This window comes from Halyomorpha halys, unplaced genomic scaffold (assembly GCF_000696795.3).
Source record: "Halyomorpha halys isolate HHAL.00 unplaced genomic scaffold, Hhal_1.1 Scaffold385.1, whole genome shotgun sequence".
Lineage (NCBI taxonomy): Eukaryota > Metazoa > Arthropoda > Insecta > Hemiptera > Pentatomidae > Halyomorpha > Halyomorpha halys.
The window spans coordinates 308,062-319,323 of NW_027112337.1; the positions used below are offsets into that span (position 1 = coordinate 308,062).

At 40.0% G+C, this 11,262-nt stretch overlaps 1 protein-coding gene across 1 annotated transcript in view; it reads right to left on the reverse strand.

Annotated features, from left to right (window-relative positions):
- LOC106682032 (dynein axonemal heavy chain 1) overlaps window positions 1-11,262 on the reverse strand; it is a 236,643-nt gene that overhangs the window by 2,019 nt on the left and 223,362 nt on the right. The window contains exon 68 of the mRNA XM_067050254.1: window positions 10,054-10,177. Coding sequence (XP_066906355.1) covers window positions 10,054-10,177 — 124 coding nt within the window. The remainder of the gene's footprint in view (window positions 1-10,053; window positions 10,178-11,262) is intronic.

The following is an 11,262-nucleotide window of genomic DNA, read 5'->3' on the forward strand; positions in this document are numbered from 1 at the left end:
TTGTAAAAAATGCAGATGAAGCCTTTAACTATATTTCTTGTATGTTTTCTTCATTTCAAAAATATTGGAAAATGCACCATTTTTATACCGAGTAGACATTAAACTTTTTACTTTAAATACCTAAATATTTAAAACAAAATTATTCTGCAGATTAAATTATGTGTGCTGGTTCATTTAAAAGGTATTGATTAAAAGTTATTCCCCTCTCTGGTTTTTTGTATGTATAGGTAAAAGTACTGACTATTATAAATTCAGTTTATTTGTACGTTTTTCATAACTCTCCAGATTCAGAGGGGTGGCGAGAGGGAATCATAAGAAAATTAAATAAATTAATAATGATGAGAAGATAGTTGACCAGGAATAATATGTATGAGGAGAAGATAGTTGACCATGAATAATATATATGAGGAGAAGATGGTTGGGATGTGGTCAGAAAATAATGTAAATAAGTTAAAAAAAACCTCATTTAATAGTGTCAATGTTTCGGTCAGAATTCTAAGAGGCTTAGGTCTCTGATCTCCTACAAGTAGCCATGATGAATTCTAGCCGCAATGTTGGCACTATTAAATAAGTTTTTTAAAAACTTATTTGTGTTATTTTCTGACCGCACCCCCAACCATCTTCTCATATAAATAAATTAATGATGGATTTGGTATTATAGAGGTCCTTCGGACTCCCGTTTCTTCTTGGAGGTATTCCATACTTTCCAAATCTTCTCCAAGGCCCACACCATCACCAAAGAAGCTATGCAACATTGTTATTGCTCAGGGTTCCGCATCACCTTACTACTCAAGCCTCCCCAAATCCGCTACAACCTACAACTTTATAACAGGTGTCTCGGTATAAAGATTCACCTATAACTTCTACAATTCTTGAAATTTTGATTTATTTTTCACTGGGTCATAATAGTAACAGTCTATGTGACTTGGAATGGCATAAACATCAGGCTATTTTCTTCGAAATACTTAACCAGTACTGTAATAAAAAAGATTAAACCACAGTAGAAGTGTAAGTGTTACTTTGATTAATAAAGTTGTTGAAATAACGAGGATATTATAATATAATATTATGCAGAACAATTAGGTTTGAGGGATTAAAAATTTTGTTTCCTTTTTTTGGTTTGAAAGTTAAAACTTAAAATTTTATTATTCTTAAAATTTGAATTTAAAAAAAAGTCTTATTCTAGAGAGTAACAAATACGAGTAAGGAGTGATAAGACCTAATTACTGTATTAATCAAATATTCATTTAGTAGATACAGTTATTAGTCTTCACTTTTTTGAACATAAATGAATTTCAACATAAAACATAGTTTGAAACTTAAAAAAAAAAACTTGTTCTGCCTAAAAATACTTGAAACATTCTCACTTTTTTGCTATTATCATATGTATTATGATTATGAGACCCAACATGGAGCCTAATATACAAATATTATTTTAAACATCTTATATAAACAAACATCACATGTTTATGAATCTTTTAATATTGTTTTTGTGCATAAGCGAGCTGACTTGAAACACTCCCATGTCTTCAAGAAAAAAAAGATAGTGACGATTAGAGACTTGTTACATCAACATCTATCTTACTTGATTTCGTTGGGAGATGAAAATACTATTCATCTCTTTTTTTATAAAAGATTTTGGCTATGAAAGAAGATTTATAATGCCTTGCTAATTAGTTTCACAAACATCAATTTCCTGACCTAACAATTGAGAATCCCACTTGTCAAAGCTAGGATGTCCTAATAGTGAATATTGAAAGAAAATCAAATATTTGTCTCTTCATCACCATCCTGGCCACTCTTGCAAAAATTTCCACTGAGAATCTCGATTCCACTAGGAATTAACTGTCTAAGGAGAGACAAACCAACCATTTTTATCTTTACTCTCAAGAGAAGCTTAAAAAAAAGATAAGCATGTATTTTTATTTATTTGTTTTATACCAGATCGGCCTGGTGGGCCTTGCATGGTTGATGTAACCATTATTTTTTTTTTTTTAACAATTGATTATGGGGGGGTAAAGTCTCGTACAAAAGACACCCCTAACTATACACAACATTATAATTAAAAGAAAATAAATAGATAAAAATTATGCTTCCTAATATAAGAGAAAAACAAAATTAATAACAAAAAATAACAACATTCCTAAACCTAACAAAACAAACAATTGTCGCTTATGGAAAAAAAAAAAAAAGAAACAAGTTGATTTGAAAAAAAAAAGTACGAAGAGGGAAAAATAATAATAAATAAAATAGAAGCAGTGTAAATGATAGAATTTATAACAGAATGTCCTTCAGCCACCTGGGCTTCAGTCTTGGGTTTGAACTTGGGTTTTCCAAGTTGTATTTCCTATCAGACCCAACACGATGAATGTCATCGACATAGCTTGGTATGTGGTATTGGTATTGATGCTCCGACTTTCCGACAAGCGTTTATTACAGCAGTGTTTTTTTATATTTATTTATTTTTTTTTTTGCCCTAGTTGGAGACGGTAGGGTTAGTTGGTCAATTTGAATTTTAAGCCCATGAGTGTGGACTAGGGTGAACTTTTGTAATTAGTGAGCAAAAGGACACCGAAAATTAGTGACCAAATGACTGAGGTTAGGCCAAACGAAATATTATCGAAGGCGAGAGAAGCTGAAGAGAAAACATCTTTAAAGCTATTAAGGTCTAATGCCAAACGGGCTAGGAAAGGTTCTCAGGGCGATATTTCCGCAGTATTTGAAGAGGCTGAGTGTAATTCTGAACTCCAGAAAGTGAATTTAATCCAGGAGGACTTGAGAGTTTATTTTAAAAATACTGACAGGAACGTTAGCACAAAGGTGCAGAACTACATCAACGGTAAGTTTCAGTATCTACTTGATTCAATTGAAACGATGCATGACAAAACGAAGGAATATCAGGAAAAAATTGAGAATGTCTCTACCCTTGTCCAAAGGGCTGTAAAAGAGACGCTCGCTTTTCCGAGTGTCCATTCAATGATTACCCAGATTATTGTTGAACAGTCTGTGCCAAAACTCATGGAAGGATTCTCTAACCGGCGACTTGTAGCTGTAGAACAACAGAGAGAAATAAAAGAAGCAGCGGCTGAAGACCCCAGTGATATTTTATCTGATCCTACACCTCTCACTGAGGTCAAAAGGAAAATAAATAAGAAAAAAGCTAAAAAATCAGCTTCAGCTGAAGGAATAAAACCAATAAGCGAGCAAGCTCAACTCGAGCCTGTTCCGCTGAACGATTCCGCGGTGCACACAAAACCTAAGACTATGGCGGAGATTGTTAAATCCTTGCCATCCAAGCCTACCCAGAATCCGAAGCCAACTTACGTCACTATTAGTGGGGCCGGCAAGACCGCAGTTGATATCATAAATGGATTACCGCTCACAACAGAAATCGGCATGAAAGCAGCAATCGTCCATGTGACCAAGTCGGGTTCTGCTCTCTTGGTTCGCCTGGATGACAGTTCTCATGTTAACAAAGTTTTTGGGTGGCAAGAACTTCGTGACAGAGGACTACAAGCTAACATAGCTCCGAGGAGGAAACCTAGGTTTGAGGTGAGGGGTGTGCCTCACTCCTGGAACCCAGAGGAACTAGTTCGATTTTTGTGAGGAAGAATAACCGAGAAGTCGGTCCCCACTCCATTGGTAAATGATGATCTTCGGCCGCTCTTCTCCACTGTGACTAGGAATGGCTTTACCAAGAACTGGGTGCTAGAAGTGCATCCCATGGTAAGGTTCCAACTTTTAGAAATGGGATGTGTCGATGGAGGGTGGTGGTCGATGACCTTTAAAGATCATCTCAACACCCCGCGCTGTGCCAGTCCTATGGACACACCAAGGCCACATGTACAGAGGAAGCTGTGATTTGTACATGGTGTGCTGCTAGTGGCCATGTACTAAAGGAATGTCCAATAAAAAAGGCCCAGGCTGCCCCGAACTGTATTAACTATGTGCGAGCTAATGCACCCTTGAACCAAAGAAAGCACAAATCGTGTGCCAAGTGCACTTAATGTGGGCCCAAGAAATGGTGAAATCCACTTTATGTGAATAAAATTCACCATCCTCCAGCTCAACATGGGCCGTCGGCATCTTGTGGCGAATGAGCTGAGAGCTCTCGCACAACGCTATGATGTCCTGGGGGTCCAGGAACCGAGCTGCCATGGGAACTTGGTCACGGGGTTTGGCCCCACCTCAAGAATTATAGCTCTGAGGAGTAGAGAAAAGAGGCCCAGGGCTGCTATCATAGTCAACAACCCCAATCTTGACGTGATGGATCTGAGACAATACATCATGGCGGATTGTGCGGCATGCTACATCAGGTGAGGTAGCGTTGCTTTTACTCTGGTATCTCTATACATAGCTCAAGGAAACATGATAGAAGAGAGCATATCCGCCATGGAAGCGATCACCGCTAGCAATGGAAACATGATCATCTGCTCAGATACCAACTCTTGGAACACGGTCTGGGAATCCAATCGGACTGATAGAAGGGGTGTTTAATTCAGGGAGTTCATTGCGAGAAGCCAGCTTGTCGTTATAAATAATCCCTCCACTGGCCCAACGTTCTCAGGACCAATAGGGCTGGATAAATGTAACTCTGGCTTCGCTGACGTTGATAAGATACATTGTCGATTGGACCCTCAGATCCGAGACGAGTTCTGACCACAAGGTCTGTCTTTTGATGTATTACATGAGACGATATGTTCACAAGGTAAGGGCATGTAACACGTGGAATCAATTGGAATGTCTTTCGAAGTATGCTGGAGGGAGAGATTCTCAACGAGGACTGGACAGAGGCTGAATTGGCAAATATGGATGACCTGAACTATAGAGTTCCAGGATTACCGATGCTATCCGAGATGTCGCCGAGAACTCCCTCCGACACCGAAAGGCGAGGGCTCGACATGTCCCATGGTGGACACCGGCCTTAACCATCATGAAAAGAGACCTCTACAAGGCCCGAGGCTTTCCTCTTCTTTCCAAGAAGCTGGAAGATTGCTGATCCGAGACTCCTCTTCAAGGGAGGGGACAGAGATAAGCAGCTCCCTATGTCCTACAGATCTATATGTCTCCTCCCTGTGATGAGCAAGGTTCTGGAGCACTTAATCATGACCAGGCTAGTACCAGTTTTTACAAGAGCAAGTCACCCACGGCAATACGAATCCACAAAAGGCAAAGGAACCGCTGATGCTCTGTTGTGAGTGCGAGCAGACGTTGAACAGAGTGAGGAGCGGTATGTCATGTTGCTGCTCTTTGACATATCCTCTGCCTTTGACAGTGTCTGGTGGCCCCTCTTGCTTCAGCAGTTGCGGAAATATGAAGTCGCCAGCAACTTGATAAGGAGCTACTTCGAGGATAGATGTGTTAAGATTAAAGGTACCTCTTATGAAGTAAAAGCTTCCATAGAGAGGGGATGCTCTCAAGGCTCAGTACTTGGCCCAGCCCTATGGAAGCTGATTTTTGACGAGTTGTTGGGAGACTTAGAGGAAGAGCAGTTCCCAGCCACTGGTTACGTTGACGATCTGGTTGCAGTAGAGTCCTCTAATAGCAGAGCCGGCCTAAAACAGCAAGCAGAACGTTGTACCACCCTGGTTGGAGAATGGTGCGAGGGAAAAAAGTTGCGAATGGCCTCTAGCAAGACACAGGCCATTCTCTTAAGAGGAAAAACTGATAGAGCCCACCCTATTAATTTAATAATTCGAGGAACAAGGATATGTCCAAGTGAGGTAGTCACCTATCTTGGCGTAAGATTTGGAAGAGGATTCTACGTGACTCCTCACTTGGATTACTTGGGAAATAGGGTGGGTCAATCCTTGAACGGCCTTAGTCGTGTGTGGGGCGCCTCCTGGGACCTCAGATTCCCAACGAAAATGACCATATATAAAGGAGTGGTCGAGGGTATTCTGAGGTATGCCTCCCCTGTCTGGAACCAGCCATTCTCCTGCAGGAAGAAATGATGATGTTCTAGAAAGAGGGCTCGGCAGGTCTGTCAGCCAAGTAAATGGAAAGCCATTCTCCGGGAGGACACCACCGAAGAATGGAACCGGTGTTGGATGACAAACCAAAAAGGTGCTACCTTAAGGAAATATTTCCCCACCGTTCGGTCACGAATGGAAGCAAAGTGGGTCCTCCCAGACTACTGGCTCTCTCAATTTCTCACGGGACATGGAGGATTTCGAGCCAAGCTTCATGGCCACGGGATGGATATCGACCCTCTATGCCCTAGTTGTGGTGTTCCGGAGACTGCCGAGCACATCATCATAGACTGTATCGTCTTTGATGCATTACGGCCCAAATTGCTGAGGAAAACCGGACTCTACGCCCTCACAGAGAATTTGTATACGGGTGCAAAACAATTATTGGACCAAGCCACTTCAATATCCGTCAAAGAAGAAGAACAGCCCCTGGAATGCCTGTGGGCGGAAGACGCGCAGAAGACTGAAAACTGATGAAAGCTATAAGAAAACTTAGTGAACTATTAATTATAAATTGATTTATTAACAGTAGTTTGATGATGGATATGTAACATTGAACTGCTGCTGCACACCTGTATTCCTTGTAAGGCAGGGGAAGGTGAAAATAAATAAATAAAAGTTTCCCAAGTCACTGCTCCTTCAACTGTCGGTAAATGGGAGTGGAACTTCATGAACCGTCTTTTGATCTAATCCTCTATCGACTCTGTCGGGGTTGTCTGGTCTTAGGCGGTTTCTCCAGCCTGATATCCACTTTACAGAAGGCCCACCACAAGGCGTATTCAATAATAAGATAGGAACGGCCGTGCCAGAGGATGAGCCCTGGACACTGACTAGGTAGAGGAGGTCTAGGTGAGAGAGTCTGAGGTGGAGTAACAGTTCTAGTTGCCGAGATGAAGCGGACGGACTAGAACTGTCAAGATAGGAGCCAGCTTACTAGTTACCGAGATGAAGCGAACGGACTAGAACTGTCAAGATAGGAGCCAGCTTACTAGTTGCCGAGATGAAGCGGACGGACCAGTAAGGTGATAAGGCTAGGTGCAGCTCTAGTTGCCGAGATGAAGCGGACGGACCAGTAAGCTGATAAGGCTAGGTACAGCTCTAGTTGCCGAGATGAAGCGGACGGACTAGAGCCGGGGAGAGACAGGAAATTACACTGGTTGCCGAGATTAAGCGGACGGACCAGTGTAGCTGTTAAGGATTAGGTTACAATCTTAGTTGCCGAGATGAATCGGACGGACCAGTGTGACCGTTAAGGATTAGGTTACAATCTTAGTTGCCGAGATGAAGCGGTCGGACTAAGATTATTGGAGAGATGGAGAGGAGATAGGCCATCGTCTTAGGTGTGCGTACATAGAAACAACTTTTGCGAGTATAGATTGGCAATGAACTTCCCTATCTCAAACAGTGTGTACGCCACCAGTGCCATGACTAGACCCAGGTAAGGATGTGGATCTAAGATCAAATTGGGTATTTAGAGTCCCTTATTTATAGGCCTAGTCCATGCGGCTGTGACCGAGAAGCGGTCGGTACATGACTGCTTGAGATAGTTTCGTGCATTGTTTCGGTTTCGTTTATTAATCATTTTATTGACATTATTAAATGTTATATACAGAAATTATTAATATATAAAAATGACAATATGTTTTTAACAAAAAGAAGTATTAAGTAAATTTGAGAGCTTCGGTGAGGCTCGAGGCGCAGCGCTCTGGTGAGCTCTTACTAAACCGCTTGCTCCCTCTCGCTACAACTCCATTTGTAATTCCCGATGCAATTGGCTATTTCTTATGAATCAAGGAGCATTCATTGCGATTTTTAGGACATTATTTTGAAGAGATTGTAATTTTTTTTTCTTAAAGGTTGCCACTCCCCAGGTTTCACAGCCGTACATCAGCAGTGGTCTGAGAATTGTTTTAAATACAAGAACAGTTCTTTCTGGTTTTAATTTGGAATTTCTATTTTGGATAGGATATAACATTGCTAATCTTGTGTAGGTTAGTTTAATGTTGATATGGTGATTCCTAGTAAGGCAGCGACATTTTATTTGTGTTCACCACTCACGTGTATAACACCCACCGAGCTTACATATCTCCATCGCCTCTGGTGGAATAGTACTTGGCAGGACGAATGCACCTTCCTGCATGACTCTGACGACTATCAAACCTCTAGGTCTGAATACCTCCCTCATGTTTATCGGAATAATACCCAGTCGGACGAGGTTACCATCTGGGTTATTGCCCGTTAGTCTCATCCTATCTTGTCAGCTTCTTTATCAACTACCTTTATTAACTAAACACACATTGTCGAGGCCTTCTGGACAAACAGAATAATCAAGAAAATGACCCACCTCGACAGGTCTATAGCTGCTGATTTGTTTAGCGTTCTTGTGAGTTATTTACCAGGCTTGTGAATTACTATGAGTTGGGCCATCTTCCGTATTGGGAAAATATCCAATACGCAGGCAACTGTTAAAAATTGACGTGATGAAAACTACAGCTTTCCTCTGTAACATTTTAATTGCTATGACTGGGATCAAATAGGCCAAGAACATTCTTTATCTTGAGCTTTTTAATTAGTCCTTTGAATTCTTTTGGGGTCGTGAATTTATGTGGGAGCTGAATTTTGTTATTAATTGAATTCGGCCTAAAGGTAAGCATGTAAATAAAGAGGTCCTGAAATACTATGAATGTATGCAATATACAAAATTTAAATTTTGTAGGTATTGATTTTGTCGATTACTAGGGCGTGACCAGCAATAAAAATACATTAGTGGTTGAAGAAGGGAACAAAGGAGAACAAATATTTTATTCTTCCTTCTAGTGTGTCCTGATAACCTTTTAGTCCGAAATTTTCTTTTGTGAGCGTACAATGAAGGGTAATTTATGAATGGGTTGGAGAGTGACCGAAAACCGTGTGCCAGAGGTACAACATATCATAGTGATTGGTGTGCTTCATCTAAAATTAAATTATGTTTTTTTACCAATATTTGAGATAGTGCTGAAAAGATTGCAGCCATTTTTTTTAGCCATCCTTTACGAGCGCATGCTTAGGAATGGTAGTGATTACTGGGCTAGCACTCTTGGTAATACTAGGCGACTAAAAACGCAGCCAACATTTATTGAGACAACGAAATCCATTATCACAAGCCTAGGCCTGAACTTTGAGATAAGAGAGCCTCTGCCTGACTTGACTGAACAAAGCGTTTGGACGTGTCCATATGCTATACTGCTGGATCTAATAATTCCCATCAACAAATCCATGACCCCAGCAGAAGACTAAGGACTGTGGCATTGGCCACTATAGCCGAGCGCTACCCTGAGCCAGAATGGATCCATATATACACCGATGGGTCAGCTACAGAGGCAAATAAAAATGCGGGTGCAGGTGTCTATAATAGCCTGTTCCAACTGTCAGCACCTGCTGGAGCAAACGCTACCAATTTTGATGGAGAGGTAGCTGCTATTACTTTAGCTTTAGAAAAGCTTACTCACGCCTGCGCAAAGAAGATAGTTCTGCTATCGGATTCTAGGGCAGCACTAGTGGCAATAGCGTCTAGACATCCCTCGACTAACGCTAGAATTCTCGCATGCCGGAAATCTATAGAATGTAAAAGAGAAATACTTAAAGTATATCTATTATTCCATAATGCAGTGGATTCCAGCCCATTGTGGTATACCTGGGAATGAGGAGGCGGATCGACTTGCACGGTTAGGGCTAGCCAACCACAGCCACTTCTTCCTATCACCATGGACATGGCGAAAGAAAAAATTTAGCCAAGGTTTACTACAAAAGAAACTGATAGGATTGACTTGTAAAGTCTCAGCTTCAGCTTTATGATATGGCTAGGGAATAATGAAACGAGCTTTATATGTTTTATAACTAGATAACAATTAATGATTAGAAGATTAAAGGGAGAAGGAAATGTTAGCTTCAAAGAGGATGAAATAACAAAAAAATCATTCACATTCAGGTGGTCGATTATTCTTAAAAAGCTATATAACTCAGATAGTACAAAAATTGGAGCATGAACCATATATGTATGTATATATCTTATATACGAAATCTGATTTTAATCAATATTTACCATTATAAAGGCGATTTGGTTTAGATTCAACAATAATCTTCAATTCGTCATTCCACGCTGCTCCGCGAAGAAATAAATTGGAAAGAGTGCAGCTATATTTATAGTAACTTGAAGTTGTAGTAACCTGTGGATGATAAATATTGAACAATTAAATAATCAATAAATGCATTAGAAGATTATGATGCATTATCTCTAGCAAGATTATGCATGATTGCAACAGATATACAGTGTAATGATATATGAAACGAACCAGATAAAGCCAACATGTTTGTATTAGAAAGTGATAAATATATTATATAGACACCTAGAGAAAACTCTAAAAAACTTGAGTCTCAAAGACGATTTTGTAGAATCAAGGTAACCATTGATTTTGGGAACGAAATCAGACTTAATTTTTTACCATTGATTTTGACTTGTACTACTGCAAGTCAAATGTATTCTAAAATATGTGACATATATGAGAGAGATGTTTCTCAGGAAAAGTTTTACTTTTGCAAGAATTTTTTGATTTTAAATTTAAGACTGGGATAGACTTGACCACATAAGCTCTATCGAAAAATTGGCATCTAAATTAAAATCATAGGGCAATGACATACCAGATGATATGATCATTTCAAAAATAATAATAACACTTCCAGAGCAGTTTAAATATTTTATAAGTGCTTGGGAAAGCACAGGCTCCGATATGAGAACTCTTTTCAATTTAACTACAAGATTGATGGCTGAGGAAAGACGTTCCTTAAATTATACTGAGGAAACTGACATAACAGTAGTAGGTTTCCATTAAGCTGGGGTGTTGTATGTTCTTACTTCAGTATATTGAACATCATCCAACAATTACCTTCTAAAAATGCTCCTGACCACGATCTTATCACAGCACACATTCTGAAACAGCTCCCTCGTAAAGCCATTCTATTCCTTACCTAAATATATAATGCTACACTCCGCTCCACCTATTTCCCAGACACTTGGAAAATGTCTGTAATAAAAATGTTTCCCAAACCCTCCAAGGCACTTGAATATCCATATTCCTACCGTCCTACTTTACTCCTGCCCGTTATGGGCAAAATCCTAGAAAAACTCTTATTAAAACGCCTATATCCAATCCTTGACTCATATCATGTTATTCCTGACCACCAGTTTGGATTTAGAACATCTCATTCTACCATACAACAGAGTCATCGAGTGGTTGATGTCATATCTTCCACA